Genomic DNA, 15,168 nt, shown 5'->3' on the forward strand with positions numbered 1-15,168 from the left:
GTAGGTGGCCAAGATCGGTGCCGGGATAGCACATGCGTATTTTCGCTGTACATGCCTGATGCTGTGTAACGTTGCCGACGTATCGTGTTGAGTCTACCATATGGTCGCCATACATACGGTCATGGTTTGTACATCGTCCTTTGCATCTCCTGTTGGCTATGGTCCTGTGGTACATTCTGGGACATTTCCGCTTTGCATCGTTTTACGTCGCCACGCCTAGCCACTGAGGAGATGTCAGTACTACTTTGTGCCTACTACTGTACATACGGCTATGGTTCCTGTACTGTATGCCTCGCATGTTATTACACTCCGCCTGTGACATGTCACCTACATACACATTTTACAGTGGCACACACATTACACACACACAGCGGAACACACGACAACCTCACCTCACACATACACATATTGCCGCCATAGCTCTCAACCTTCCATTTCGAAGCGAGGAACACACACATTCATAATGTGGAACAAATGGGCAAAATGTGGAACACATACTAATGGCTTACTAAAAACTTCAGCTAAGAAGGTCATAGGATGGTTAAAATATGCTGATTTACTTACAAAGAAGAACCTTTAATGAATTACTATGATTAATTTCTATTTACCAGGATTTCATTTAAATACATTCCTAACAATGAATGTGTGACAGACTATTTCAATGTGGAACTTTGAGGAACTTCGAGGAACATAAACTGTTTTAGACCCCACATGAGGTACGTTCCTCATAATGACGTACACTTGACAGGTATGATTGCCGCTTTCGCACCGACGGTTGCACACAGTACCTCGTTGGCGCATCGCCAGCGGCGGTGTGTACCTCCGCACTCATATCCTATGGATATGACACGCACATATCCCGTTACTGTACCGTGGCCTGGCGATCATCCCGACCCGCGGATATGTATTGATGCAGGTTGACATTTCCATGGCTGGCATTCCCTGCTCTGCCCACCCTCCCGGATGATTGGGTTGTCGTTCACTATGTTTACTATGTGGGGATTTCGCGTCTTACTTATCTGTAAACTTGCATCCCTGGGTTCCATATTAACCTGTTGTACTTTATATCTGTGTATGTGTACATATATTTCTACGTGTGTAATGATATCTATTTCCGTATCTGTGTATGCACATAAGTACATATGTAGTCGACTTGCGGCGACAGTGGCAGCATACGGCTACGCCGTCTGCTGTAGAACCGGCGTGCGGTTGAGGTGTTTGCGTTCCATGCTCTGCTGGCTATTGGGTGTGCAGTGTTTGGGTGGTGCCTTTGTTGGAGTCACACATAGGTCCACACATACGGTACATATTACGGGCGGACATGTTTGTGTGGCGTCCATTTCACTGTGTGCAGGTAAGGAGGTGTCAGTCCATGGGGCCTATGCTGTCAAAGTATGTGCTATGTGTTCCCTCTTTGCCAGGGTGTAGACATATTGGGTACGCCTCCGTCTACCTACTGGGGCTGGCACAGTGTGTTCATGGTGCTGAACGCCCTGTGCCTGTGCTTGTCTTGGCAGTTGTGGCGGGCTTGGTGGCCCTACACCATTATGTCCCTGCAGCAGCTGTTTCCGCAGAATCATATTGTGTAGCATACAACATACTATGAATATGTGGGCACATGTGCCTGGAGAGTACTGCAAGGCTCCACTGGATGTATCCAAGCACCGGAACCGTGATTTCAACATCCCAAACGCACGCTCTATGATTATTCTGGTTTGTGCGTGTGCCTCATTATGGCGTTCTTGCATGTGTGTGTGTGCATTTCTGATGGGTGTCATCATCCACGGCTCCAGTGCATAGCCAGCATCCCCCACAAGGTGACCTTGTGTGATGTCCCCCCTGGCGAATACCTGATACAGCTGTGAGGCATGCCACATATGGGAGTGGTGGTAGCTTCCAGGGCTGCCAGCACACACATCCATGATAATGCCCTGTGCATTGCACACGACCTGGCAATTGATGGAGGGGTATCCCTTGCGGCTTATGTAGCGTCTACCCTGCTCCCCGGGCGGTGACTTGATTTCTATGTGCGTACAGTCTATCGCACCCAGTACCTCCGGGTATTGTGCCACACGGTGGAAGTGGCGCATATTGCTAGCCAACTCCTCCTGAGATCTGGGGAAGTTTATATACTCATGGGCATGTCGTAACATGGCATCCAGGAACTGGTGTAGTACCCTGGATGCTGATGCCTGTGAGATACCCATTATATCCCCGGTTGGCCTTTGAAAGGTACCTGTAGCCAGTATTCGCAAGCTCACACATACCTTTGTGTCCACTGGGATGGGCTCCCCTCTGTTGTCTCTTGTTCTCAGGCGTGGCCGGCACAGCTCCACTATTTGCTGTAACGTGTCCCTGTCCACCCTGTAGCGCTCTACTATCTCCAGGTCTTGCAGCCTCTAGTAGGTCACCCTTGGTCTGAACACTCTCCTTCTCCTATGAGGCCTATGGTAGTTGTCGGCACCCTCCTCCGCAACTCCGTCTGTCTCTGACACATACCTATGCATCACGGCCACGGCGGCACCCAACATATACATATTAAAAGTTCCCCGTGTGTTTACACCCTATGGTGCGGCGTTTGGGAAATTGTGCTGTGTGTTGTGTGCATTCACACTTTATACTGTTGTGCTGTATACCCGGTGATGTCATTGGGTGTGTCTGTGCAGCCGTATCTGTGGATTATCTTCGGTGTTTTACCGTTGCAACTGCAACGGTATTGCCTTTAGTGTTACATTACAGTTGCCTGCATTGGCTTAGCTTTGCATCTTACATTACTGTTTCTGCACGTTGCACCTACTATTGCCTGCAGTGCATCCTGCAGGCACATGGCATATGATGCATTTTGTCTGCCGCCGCCGTTATGCTACCTCTGTACTTGGCTGTGCTATTTCGGTTCTTTGCTCTTTGCATTTCTACTACATCCCCTACTATCTTTGCATTCCTATGCCTCCCCTTTCCCGTTTTGCAGGAGTCTGCATGCAGAGTTGTCAGCTGCCGCCGTCTGCCCTTCCTGGATTGATTGGTGCTGATTGCTCATTACGGCTCCAATTACACTGCTTCCGCATTTCCTCATATTCTCCGCATTACCTTCCTATATTCGTGGTTGTTGACGGGGAGGCCGTCACATGACTGGGTTGGGGAACGTACTCATCCTCGTGCACATGCATCTGTGCGCGCATTATGTACTCTCAGCACATCTATTTCCTCACACGCCGGTCCTACTGCTGTGATGTGCATTGTACAGCCCATGTTTGCTGGCCTCCAATGTGCTTCCTCTTACAGTGGCACACCCCTCTGCGATTGACATGTATTCCATGTAGGCCACTCCTCGGTATACTACCGCTGCGCCGTTTGCTCCATCCTTACACCGGCGCCGGTTTTGCGATTCACTATTATCTGCCTCATTTGCATGGCATTGACTGCTAATACATGGTTACGGCACCGAACACTGCCGCCACTCCTTGACAACCCTTGCGCTGGGGTTGAGGCTTTCCATACATACTATGGTGTGTGGTGGCTGTGCATCTGATGTGTATTATACTGCTCTTTTAGGACATTCTCATATTATTTCATTGTTTTGCACCTTCTGTGCACATATCCGGGGATTCTGCTGTGGTTTCTGCATACATAACATTTATGTCATTATTTACAGTTTGTGCATGTTTTCTTTGGACATTCTCGGTGCCTTTCGCCATTGGCATATTGCACCTGGATGATACCTGACGTTGACAGCCTTCCATTACTCCTTGGTCATGTTTGGGTAAATGTAAACCGTTTTTTTTTGGTTTACATTGCCGTCCTACGCTACGCCTGCCCAACTTCGTGGATCGCTATTTGCCTTCATTTGCATGGTGCAATACCGCACACAGTGTGTTTAGCATACCTACGCCGGGGGCGGTGCAGGTCCGGCGCACGCCGGTAGTGCACGTGGGATTGGTTCATACCTGAATCGCTCGGTGGCCATATTTGGCTTTATAACGCCGACGCTATGCGGGCACCTGGCGCAAGGTTCATGAATCCCGGGGAATGTAAATGTCAATGTTTATTTCACTTGTTGCTTTTAATTTTTTTATTTCATTGTAAATACTTTGCAGTGTAAAATGCATTGTATATTTTTGTTGTCACTTTTTGTGTTTTACATTTTGCATTTTATTGCATTTTACCTTTACAAGTCTAGATTATATTGTGTTTTTAATTCTGTATCTTATTTTATGTTTCTGCTGATTGTCACGCTGAAAAGGTCCTAAGGACCCGTGTGCCTACTCTGTTATAAAATGACTAACAAGCAAATAAAACAAACAAAAAACACACAAACAAAAAAAGAAAAAGAATGCAGCCTGGCTATAAAACAAAATAAAATTAGCATCGGAGCAGCAGAAGACCTGTTTGGAGTATAATAATTTACAGAAAAATGCTAACCACTAAGTCTGTTGCAGAGATATTATCACTGCACAGATTATGAAGGTACGATAAAAAAATACATATTTTTTATGATCTTTATTTTGCTTAGTGGAGTTACCACTTAGGGCATGGCAATCCCTACACTATATATCACTGCATTAGATACTGATAAATTTAGAAATGCAGGCATTGGTTTATTTACGTAAAATACATTGTAGTCTTTGTATACAGGGTGTATGCATACACACAGCATGTAATCCATGATATAAATCTTATCCTTACATAATTAGTAGCCTGCATACATATAAATGTCATGACAACTGTTATACCAGAATTCTAGCCACATGAAGACCTCTGCCAATGTGGACTCAGCTTATTTAACCACCATGAAGGACAGGACCTGTACATATATGTTGACCCAGCTGAATGTTGTGCTTACCATAAGCACTGCCTCTTAAGGTTGATTAACTTCTATGACAAGGCCGACTTGCAAACAGGCAGGAGTCTAGTGTGGGATGGCCACACGCCTGATAGGGAATCTTTTTCAACTAGAATGGAGCAGTGAAATCTTACTCTTTTGCAGTGATTTGCAGGCTGATTCTGCAGGTAGGATCAAATGGATTATGGTGATTAGGCAGTGCATGATAGGATAATGCATGCAATATTTATAAAATATATTGGCCTTGTGCTTGTATACATGCTAGCATAAACCCCCTTCTCTTCTTTCAAAGTACTTCTCAGCAATAGGAACAGCAAGGCCAGATGGTTCTTAGCACTCTGTATGTTTGAAAAAGGAATCTGGGATTTCTTTGGTAAAAAATTAACCTTGAAACAAAATCCTACAATCACAGTGGTTATTTACTTGGCATCTTTGAAAGGTAATGTTGACCTTTTCTTGTTTCTTGACAATCCTAAACGTTTACTCTTTTGTCTAATATTCTTCACTATCTGTCTTGTTCCTCTTCTGCAGTATAAATATTTGAAGCAGAACTTTACTTTCTCCTTCATTCTCAGTATCACTTAAATAAAACTCTAACCTGTTCATGGCTGCTGACCCTCCAACAATTCTGAACTTTGCATGCCACAATGTCCACTTCTGCCCTCAACATCTACCAAATAAAGTTTTACAAATTTTCTTAGATGGCAACTGAGCCTATAATGTTAAATTTACAATAAATTATAGTAAACAATAATTATCATCATGTAAAGTCCTGCTCTGTTAAACTGATGATGCTCATATCGATGCATTTTTCATATTTGACTAAAGAGAAGCTTATATGAGAGTTCATTATACCTGAGAAATCTTGTAAGTGTAACCTTCATCACCCCACAAAAATTATAGTTGTTAGGAAAAAAAAACAAGATCTTAATTATACTGATTTGTTTCAGGGATCAGTGGAGTTCACCACAGTTTTAGACTATTACTAAATGCAGAGGTTTTATGCACATATTCATACTATGACTGGACCTGGAAGATAAGCACAAGTAAAAACTATAATTTATCTACTTGTTCTGCATTTTCTGATATGTCTAAAGTCTTTAAAGATAAATAATTCTGATCATTTTAGTGATCTGTCATATAAAACATAAAAGACTTGAAAAGGAAAAAATATATTGACCAATAAATATTTATTTTATGATTGTATTTCAGCTAATTATGGTTATATATTAATAAATAAACATGACTTCCACTACTACAAGCACGGATGCTAAAACTGGAAACACTGGACTAAAAGAACAGTTTTACTGAATTTAGACATGTTATTATGGGTAACATGCTAATTGTTCCTTTAGGTTCCGCATAAGAGCATATCGCTATGTTCAAGTTGTCATCTTTGCCATTGGTGAGATTAACAAGAGCTTGAAAATACTACCAAATATTTCACTTGGATTCACTATGTATGATGGCTGCTTTTCAGAAGTCAGGGCACTTGACAACACCTTTCGTCTGTTATCAGGAAAAAAGGCTTCATTGCCAAACTACAGGCGTCATTTAGGTCCAATGTTACCTGGCATAGTCGGAGATGAACCATCAGCATCATGCCTCCCAATGGCTAAAGTATTAGGAATGTACAGGTATCCCCAGGTAAGTTACATTTTAATACATTCAAATATGTATACAGATATCCTTAATTATAGTCTGAATACATGGAGTATACATTACACCTCTGTCAACCTGTTACATAGCATGTTTGCTGCTTGACATTATTTTAAAATATGTTGATGAGTTTTTATATATGTCTGTAGATATCACACAGACACACACACACACACAGACACACACACACACACACACACACACACACACACACACACACACACACACACACACACACACACACACACAAATATTTATGAGAACCATTAAATTAATCAGAGTGATAGTGTCAACAGTGAAATGATTAACTTAAAGAATGTAATCAGAATTGTAAATGATCAACTGGTAAAAATATTGTAAAGGAGTTACAGAGTACTGAGAGCTGGTACAAAGACCTACTGCTTCTTAATGTAAGGGTCAAGCAGTGTGTATTCATAAATAATAAAGAGGATGATTATTGTCACTGTTTCTGTATTTCTTCTTTTGTAAGTGCAAGTGTGCATAAGGACTTAAAATCTATGACCTCTGCAACCGATTATTTCTGCTGGGGGGGGGGGGGTCAAAGACAGAACCTCTCACCACCTTTAGTGACAAGAAATTTAGAACTTTTTCCTCTTTATTTTCAGGTATTGTCAAAGATTTTGAGAGGGAATGACAGGGTTGGTTTGTGAAAACGATGACCTGCTTGTTACTAGGGATATCAAACATCCATTTAATGTGATCACTCAACACATCTATAATGAAGACGGGGATTAACAACCTCTGTACAGTCATAGAACTTGTACATAGAAACAACTTTTTCACCTACAAGGGTGAATATTTCAAACTGATTTCTGGAGTTGCGATGAGGGCAGTTTTTGTGCTCCCATCTTTGCTAATATCATGTTATGCTATTTGGAGCAAGTCCACATTTTTGAGAGTAAATATTAACCATTTCTGAAAATGTGCACAAAATTTTGGATGACATATTTTTTGATTGGCAGGTTTCTGAGGACATCATTATGGAGTTCAATGAATATCAGGTGGCTTCCAATGATTTTTTTAGATCACATTTAAAATGGAAGATTTTAGTATTGCTTTTTAGATATTGTTTATATACACAAATGTGGACTATGCCTCTGACCTGCACAGAAAAAGTATTTTTTTCTAGTATTTTTCTGCAATTTGACAGTGCAAACAAATTTGCTCATAAAAAAAAAGTATCGTTAAAGGGCAGTATATATTTCTGTCTAGGTTGATCTGAGAAGAGGAAAAATTTTGTGCACAGTGTGATCACTTAAGGACAATGTTTGCCAACAGAAGGTACTCCTCCAAAGCTGCTTGATGAAATATTGATCTTGGTTAAATCTGATAGGAGGGATTCATATGTATCTATTCTGAGTAAACCACTGGAGGGCAAAATTCACATCAAGACAGACAAGGTTTGCAGAACTATACTGATTTTGCAACATTCTGTTGATTTTGGGGGATGCAGGATATTATGGTGAAGAACTGGGACTTGGTTATTAATAATAACTTGGATCTTCAGAAACTACAGTCAACTGACAGTTTAGTTTACAAATCTGCCTATAAAATCAAAGGTATTTTTGAGAGGAATAAAAGTGAGTATACTGACAATGGATGAATGGCTAAGTGTGTAGCTTGTTCTTACTGGCATTTTACATTTGAAGGACCACATGTGGCTATGCATAATTACCCTAAAGTAATAGCATGCTTAGGCAACTTTAGTTGCAATACTAGTGGTGGTGTTGATATTGTTGTTTATATTGCCTGTGTTCTGATATTTTATGTCAGTAGAACAGAGTGCAGACTGAACAAACACCTGTTATGAACATCTTAGAAGTATCAGAAAGAGTGACAACACTAATGCATCATTTAAGCACTCCCATATGTGCAAAGATTTAAAAAAGTTTTTATTTTTTATACTTGAGATGGTAGATAAATGCAGTAAGGGTGGGTAGTGGAAAACGTTACTATTAAGCAATGACAGATATTACTGAATGCTAAAGTCCTGCCCTGTTTGAATGAGCATTTGTCTGTTGCACCTGTTTTAAAAACAAGGCATTACAGACTGAACAGATGTAATGAATTTATCACATGTTTATTTAAAGTGGGTGGACATGCTGCTTGCTTTCATTCTGATGAAGTTCTTTCTATAGGAAATGAAAATGCTAAATAAAATGTGGTTTTCTTTACATTCCCTGCAGAATTGTGTCTTTCTGGTGTTCTGGAATTTGGAGTTTTGAGCATCATTGTTCTTTCCATAGTTTCTGGAGTTTCTTTCAATATTGTCTACCCAAAACAACTCCCCCAACTAAGCTAATTACATTCAGAGCCAGATCCCAAGACAACATCACCAATCTTAAATAATCCATTCACTCTAATGCTGACTAGACTCTTAGTTTTAATACCACAATCCTAATCTCTCATCAAGAGCTTTTCATTAAACTATTTGTAAAAATCTTAGACTATTTCTTTAACCTAATGTCAAGAATCTACAAGCCTAAGTTTAAAGAATGGCTTACCTATGAACTCAAAGCTCTTATAAACCTGACAGATAATGCCTGACATTCATGGAAATCCAATCCAATAACTAATATGGACCACTTCACCTACCTACACACTGTAGGCAAACAAGTCATAAGAAAACACATAAGCCATGCTATAATATCTCATTAGAACTCCATAAAATATAGCCCCAATAAATTCTGGAAACAGGTCAATCATCTCACTAGACATAAGCTAAACATTTTCTCACATCTTTCGACCTCAAAATATTCTACAGTTGACTTCCTTAAATACTTTAGTAACTCCTCACCTTATACTCACTCGTACCCTCTCCCACAGACTATATTCACCTCGTTTACTTCAAACAAATTTAATTAAATCACTTCTCCTCCCTTTTAGAACAGACACATCTCAGTACCCCTCCCTGACACAGATGATCTCTCCTCATGGCTTATTTACCATTGCTGCAATTATATAGTGAAACCCGTATAACATGTTTAAATGTCTGTTTTTCAAAATAGCATCATGCCTAGCATTTTGGAAAACTGCCATAGTCAAGGCCTGGCCCAGGCAAAAAAAAAATAAATAAAAATCCCATCTCCATCCTACCTACCTTGTACAAAGTTCTTAAAAAATCATTTACCTACACTTTTCACAATATATCAGCAAAAAAAAAAAAAAAAAACATACTGTTACAAAAATTGGATTATGATTGGGTAGAAGCACTACCACAACCCTCTGGTCCCTCACTGATGACATTCTTATAAACACGGGCAAAGGTTTGCTCTCTGCCGGTATTTTCATTGACCTGACTAGAACATTTGATATAATCAACCACTCCACCCCTATAGACTACCATACTGAAATTTGTATCATCGTTAATGTTATCCCCTGGTTCCCGAGCTACCTCAGTGACCACTACTTCACAATCAACTCATTCTTCTCCTCCCCTTCCCTACTGTTCAATGTAATCTCATGAGGTTCCATTCTCAGCCCTCTTATTTTCTATCTACATTAACAAACTTCCTCTTGACATCCTCCTTCCCTCTTCCTTTATGTTGATAAGGTCCTTTACCTCTCAAACACTTCTCTGAATGCTTAACAGCATGATCTCCAAGCTGAATTCCATTCCCTCTTCTAATGCATCAAACTAAAAACAACCAATTCTCAAAATCCACTTTGCTTGGATTCCAGAGTCTACTACTCTGAGTGAGGGCAGACTAGAAATGGTGTGGGAGTTGTGGTGCGGGGCAGCCTTCTGAAGATAATGAGGCATGTCATCAGAATTAGTGATTGATGCATGACAGCCTGCCTCCATTGAAAAGTTAGGACAATATTCATAATTTAGTCTATACCCCATGGCAGGGTCATGATAGTGAAGAAAAGAGTGCATTAGGTAGGAGTTGAAGGACCTACAAAATAAAGTAGGATAGCATGTTTGATGTTGGAAATGGGGACCTCAGTGCTGAAATCAGGACAGACAGAAGTGGATTTGAGGACTGCCTTGGTCTATGTGGATTGCGTGCCAGGAATAAGAGAGGCCATTCTAGAATTATGTCTGTCAAATGGCTTGATGGGTCCAACACATGGATCAACAGTTGAGACAGCCAAATGATTACATACAAAAGAAGTCAGCAAGCAACTCATGTAGACTTCCTTTTACTATGGAAAAAGCAATGTGGTTTAATCAGAGATTGCAAAGTCATCCCTAGTGAAAGAGTTGGTCCACATAATAAAACACTGGTTGCCACATTCAGCTTGCAAGCAGTGGTCAGAGAAGGCCTAGAAGATCAACAGAAGCTAGGGTGAAGAACTTGAGAAGTTGATTGTACTGAAAGCATATGACTTCAAAAAAATACAAGGGCATTAAAACCTCAGGAAGAAGATGAAATAGATGGAGTCAAAGAAGAATGGCAACTTCTCAAAATAGCATGTGTGAAGACTATAAAACAGAATTGGGATCAGTAGAGAAATAAAAGTACATAAGGAAAGCTGGTGATGGGTTGCAGAAGTCCAGGAAGTTATCAGAAAACAACTGCAGGAAAAAATGGGAGATAGATTAGATGGATCAAACCAAGAAGGAATGCTGATTGACTAACAAAGAAGCTAAGAGAGCAGTCAAAAGAACAAAGAACACATCATCAGAGGTAAGCTGCCTGCTTCCAAAACATGACTCAGCAGATGGCACAAAGGAACTCTTATCAAGTTGCAAAGAAAAAAACAAAAAGATAAAGAAGATAGTTATCATGGATCATTCGTAATGGGTGCTTGTAACAACCTGCTTAGCAGTCCACAGGACATAAAAGGCAGATAGAAGGACTTTCAGCAGCTTCTGAATGAAGAAAACCGCACAGAAGCTGTACTGACCCATACTTAGCTTATAATGAAAGAAAAGGAAGAGTCCATCCTAGAAGACGTAAGAAGAGCTCTAAGGGAAAATGAAGTCAAGGAAAACAGCAGGCTCAGATGAGGTCACTGCTGACATCATCAAGATTTTGGGTAAGTTAGAAGAGAAATAGGTTATGAGGATACTCATAGTAGTATGGAAATAAAGGTGTATCCCAAATGACTGGAGGATTATGTATCCTAGTGCCAGTGTAGAAGAACAAATGTGATATCTAAGACTGTGGACAACATAGAGGTATCAGACTCCTGTCATACTACATGAAGGTGCTGAAGAGAGTGATGGGCAAATTAATTTGCAGAGCAGTAGATGGGAGATGAGCAGCTCAGATTCAGATCAGGATGCAGCAAATCAATGCCTTCAGTGAGACAAATAGTGGAGAAGAAGCAGAAGGAGCAGAAAGCATATGACAAGTTCCCATGAGAACTTACCTTGGCAATTCTAAGATGGTTCAATGTGCCAGAAGCATTAGTAGAATTACTGAAAACTATATAGAAGGACCCAATGACAAGTACAAACAATATTCAGACTCAGAAAGGAGTTACTGATGGGAGGTAGATAAAGTGAATGTGCATCAGTGTTTAGCTATGAGCTCACTGCTGTTCATACTGGTGATAGCCTACATTAGCAAAGAGGTCAGAGGGGATAGATCAAGAAAGCTGCTGTATGCAGATGATGTGGCATTACAAGCAGACTCTGAACAGGAAGTTCAGTAAATGGTAGGGGAATGGAACATAAAACTGAAAGGACAGGTGATGAAACTAAATAAAGACAAGACAGTTGTCTTGCCAGCAGATGGAAGTAATAAGAAAAAGCTGAAAATTGTGATAGAAAAGAAACAGCGGAACAAGCTAACATCATCAAGTATCTGAGAGGAGTGGTTAAGCAGAAGGAAAGTCTGAAGAAGGAGGTCAAGGCTCGACTCAGAGGGCTGAAGCCAAATGGCACAGAGTGTCAGGGTATATGTGAGAGCAGAATGCCAGCAAGGCTGGAAAGTAAGCTATAAAAAAACAGTGGTGTGACTGTGACAAGTACTTCTGCATGGTACAAATACCTGAACAGTGAAGACAGAGCAGTATTCAGAAGCTATAGGTTATGGAAAAGAAGTAATTGAGACAGTTGGTAGATTGCAGAGAAAGTAAAAAAGAAGAAATTGCAGTAGTTCCGATACAAGAGTGGAAAGCAGAAGATGACTTGGTGAGGAAGATTTTGGTGAGACAGGAAGAAGAAAAGAGGAAAGGAGGATGTCTAGCAAACAGATGAATGGATTATGTAACAGATGACCTATAACAGTCAGGAATGATTGTTTAAGAAGGCAAAAACTCAGTAGAATTACTAATTCTCTAATAGAACAAAATCACAATACTTCCCTAGAAAATGTCTCCCCATTCAAAAGTCTTGCAGTATGATCAGAGTTCTCTTCATTATAAAATACATCTGGATAACGCACACAAATAGGTTAACTGTCTATTGTTTTAGGCTCAGAATATCTTCCCTTTCTCTCCTGTGCCTCCAGGTCAGTCACTGAAAAGGATATTCTACTCCTTCGACTTAAATATTGCCTCCCACTAGTAACAGCCGCATCTGAAAAAATACTTCTTCCATAGAATCAGTCTCAAAGATCTATCAATTTATCACCCAGTCTCCAAGATGCAACTTCTGGGTAGCTTAAAGCTCTTGGGCTTCAGATGTGTCTTGTTTTTCATTGTGTTTTTTTTTTGTTTATTTTCTTGTTTAATACTTACTGCACATAGCTACATTGATCACAGCACACTGTAGTTGTATTTCATTAGTTATTAGTGTGCACAAGTAAATTTTATCTCTTTTGTATTACTGTCTGAACAGTGTATACTGACTATTGTCAACTTGCTGTATGCCCCTCTTAGCTGTGTGGACTTGAACTATCCGTATAACAACTCCATTGTTCTGAACAGTCTTGTGTGAAACACATTATCTATACAAAAAGCATCTCCTCCTGTAATATTTCCTTATGTTTACTTCTTCATAAAACACATAACACAGCAGTACTAGTCATCACAAAGAGAAAATTAACTAACCCCCTTCTATTACCAGCATTATAGCACAGCATTGTAAGAACTGCAACATGCTCACTGAAAACAAACTCCTACTTAACCCAAAGGAGTCTGTGAGAGTTGTAAACATTTAACTAAACTGGAGGTGTTCCCTCTCCCAGACAGGTGCACAGTGAACAAAACACTGATGTACCTGCACCCAGAACTATGCAACATGCACAGACTATCACCTTGAAACTACTTAATGATAATGCCATTAAAAAGTTTTTACTTGCCAAATTGATAACACTGTCCTCTTGGATGACTCCACCTATCCCTCCATTAGCTAGGAAACCTACACCACCGAAAATACATATGGTCAATGATTTTGGGACTTTATTACTGCATCTCCTTAAACCCACTAATCCAAATCCCACCAAGAGGCTGAAACATATTGGACCTGATTCTCACCATCTCCCCTGTATTCACCACCCAAAATTATCAGATCACTGGTCAAATCTTACCATTGTGTTGTAATATTTACTTTAAGTTGTGAAGATTGGGTGAAGATAGATGAAGGCTGCCAACCTAGCCAGATAGAATTTTGGAGATAATTCTGTCATCTGTAAATATTACTGTAAACCACAGGCTTGTTGTCTTAAATGGTAAAAATAGTGTTACATGTGGAACTGCAAAAATGTAACAACAGTGCACTCTGCTGATCAAGTAAAGCATGTTGTGACCCTTTGATGTAAACATGTCCCCGGCTGGCCTAGATGAAGGAATTGTTGCTATAGTTTTAAGGCCAGAGTTAATGGCCAGAATTTGCATGCATAAATGTCCTTAATGGCTTTGCTTCCTGACCTGGTGTGAACTTGCTAAATAATGTAGCCAGTTAGCCTGGGAACCCAGGGAAATGTGAAAAATAATGCAATGTGAACCAGGAATGTGATTTTAAAAACAGAGAGAATCAGAGAGCATTAAGCATTTTTGTCTTGACCATCCAACTCATCAGCACTCTGCCTTTGCTCTATATGTAAGTTATTTTAGATTTGTGTTTTCTCTTAGAAATAGCTAGAAACTAGAAAGATTAGATTAAGTGTTTTTCTGTGGTGTCAGAACTGTACTACTGAATTATTTTAGGTATTTCTCTGTGATCTCTGAACTCTTGACTAGCACTGTGTAGTAAAATGTATTGTCTTGTGTTTTGGCTATTTGTTATTAAATATTTTTAAACCCTTTCAGCTGTGGCTGTTTCTGTAGAGATAATTTAAACTCTTTAGAGTACTTGCATGCCTTTGGTAAAATTGTACAACGACACTCTAATAGCTTTAGCCCTGGGCTATACTACCAATTGGATAATAATATTGCACAGTAATAATTGGACACACTTTTAAGGGCCTTTGAGTAGCTGATAAATATTAGTGGGTGGTGGTAGCTGGTACTACTGTATAGTCTGGAAAAAAGGGGCACAGCTGGAGAACCTGTGCCAGCCTTCCCCAGGAGTGTCTGCGTGGTTGTATAAACTCTTCTCAAAGTGTGTGTGTGTGTGTGTGTGTGTGTGTGTGTGTGTGTGTGTGTGTGTGTGTGTGTGTGTGTGTAGGGACATGAAGCACTGGTTTGACAGAGAGGGTGCTGGAGGTTTTGGCTTGCCCACTAGGCTGAGATCTGGACCCTATAGCTGCACCAGTGGGGAGTCTTACTGGGGAACTGGAGAGCAAGGGAGCGACCAGCCCCAGACTGAC

The 15,168-nt window shown here is 40.4% G+C and overlaps 1 protein-coding gene across 1 annotated transcript in view; it reads left to right on the top strand.

The window, feature by feature from the left end:
• Positions 1-6,298: 6,298 nt before the first annotated feature.
• The window catches only part of LOC122808450 (extracellular calcium-sensing receptor-like), an 82,822-nt gene continuing 73,952 nt past the window's right edge, over positions 6,299-15,168 (top strand). Inside the window, exon 1 of the mRNA XM_044079411.1 lies at positions 6,299-6,487. Coding sequence (XP_043935346.1) covers positions 6,299-6,487 — 189 coding nt within the window. The remainder of the gene's footprint in view (positions 6,488-15,168) is intronic.

The sequence above is a fragment of the Protopterus annectens genome, chromosome 8.part0, assembly GCF_019279795.1.
Source record: "Protopterus annectens isolate FY-2018-M chromosome 8.part0, PAN1.0, whole genome shotgun sequence".
Taxonomy (NCBI): Eukaryota; Metazoa; Chordata; order Ceratodontiformes; family Protopteridae; genus Protopterus; species Protopterus annectens.